A 947-nucleotide genomic window follows, 5' to 3' on the forward strand; every position below is an offset into this window, starting at 1 on the left:
CCATGAAGTACGATGCACTTATCGGGGTACATTACACACGTCCTTGCAGCCGCACCTAAATAGAGCCTCTGAGGCCCCTTGAATTTCTGGACAGCGGACGTGCGCAAAGACGATGTGATGGCAACGACGCCCTCTAGTACCATGGGGCCTCACGGGAAGCGTGAGGCCACAAACGGTATACGAGGCAAAACTCATTCAGAAGCGGCGAGGATGCAAGAAACCCGAAGGAAGGCAAAACTCGCGAAGCTCGACGACGCGCATGGACTCGACGACGCGGTCGCCGGTCCTCAACGTCATTGCCGAGACCATCAACGGCCTCTCGACGATTCGGGCGTTTGGCATGACGACAGCCTTTGCCGCCAAGGGCCGCGCCGCTCTCGATTACAACCAGCGCTTCTTCCTCGTTTAGCGGCTCGCGACCCGATGGCTGCAGATGCGTCTCGATTGGCTCTCGGCCAGTATCATTGCTGGCGTTGCTTTTCTCGTCGTTGCTTCCAAAGACTCGATCGGCGTCATCGCTGCTGGCCTCGCGCTCACGTACGCATCCCAGATGACGGCCTTCTTCTCCAAGATGACCACATCACTCTCGTTCATCGACAACATCATGACGTCGGTGGAGCGTCTCGACCACTTCAAGACACTCGAGACCGAAGGTGACACACGAGCCGTCACGACGACCGTCGACGCGTCGTGGCCAGCCCAAGGCGTCGTCACCTTTGACCACTACGCGATGCGGTACCGCGACCACCTCGACCTTGTCCTGAAAGACGTGTCGTTTACCGTGCCGGCTGGCGCCAAGGTCGGCATCTGCGGCCGCACGGGCTCGGGCAAGAGCTCGCTCATGGTCGCGCTCTTCCGCATGGTCGAGGCGGCCTCTGGTCGCATCCTCATCGACGGCGTCGACCTCGCATCGATCGACTTGCACACGATGCGGTCGCGGCTGACCA

General features: G+C 60.2%; 1 protein-coding gene across 1 annotated transcript in view; it reads left to right on the forward strand.

Moving 5' to 3' along the window:
• Positions 1-259: 259 nt before the first annotated feature.
• SPRG_21455 (hypothetical protein) overlaps positions 260-947 on the forward strand; it is a gene marked incomplete at both ends in the record, with an annotated part of 1,164 nt that continues 476 nt past the window's right edge. The window contains 2 exons of the mRNA XM_012354227.1: positions 260-403; positions 434-898. Coding sequence (XP_012209617.1) covers positions 260-403; positions 434-898 — 609 coding nt within the window. The remainder of the gene's footprint in view (positions 404-433; positions 899-947) is intronic.

The sequence above is a fragment of the Saprolegnia parasitica genome (assembly GCF_000151545.1).
Source record: "Saprolegnia parasitica CBS 223.65 unplaced genomic scaffold supercont2.150, whole genome shotgun sequence".
Taxonomy (NCBI): domain Eukaryota; phylum Oomycota; class Saprolegniomycetes; order Saprolegniales; family Saprolegniaceae; genus Saprolegnia; species Saprolegnia parasitica.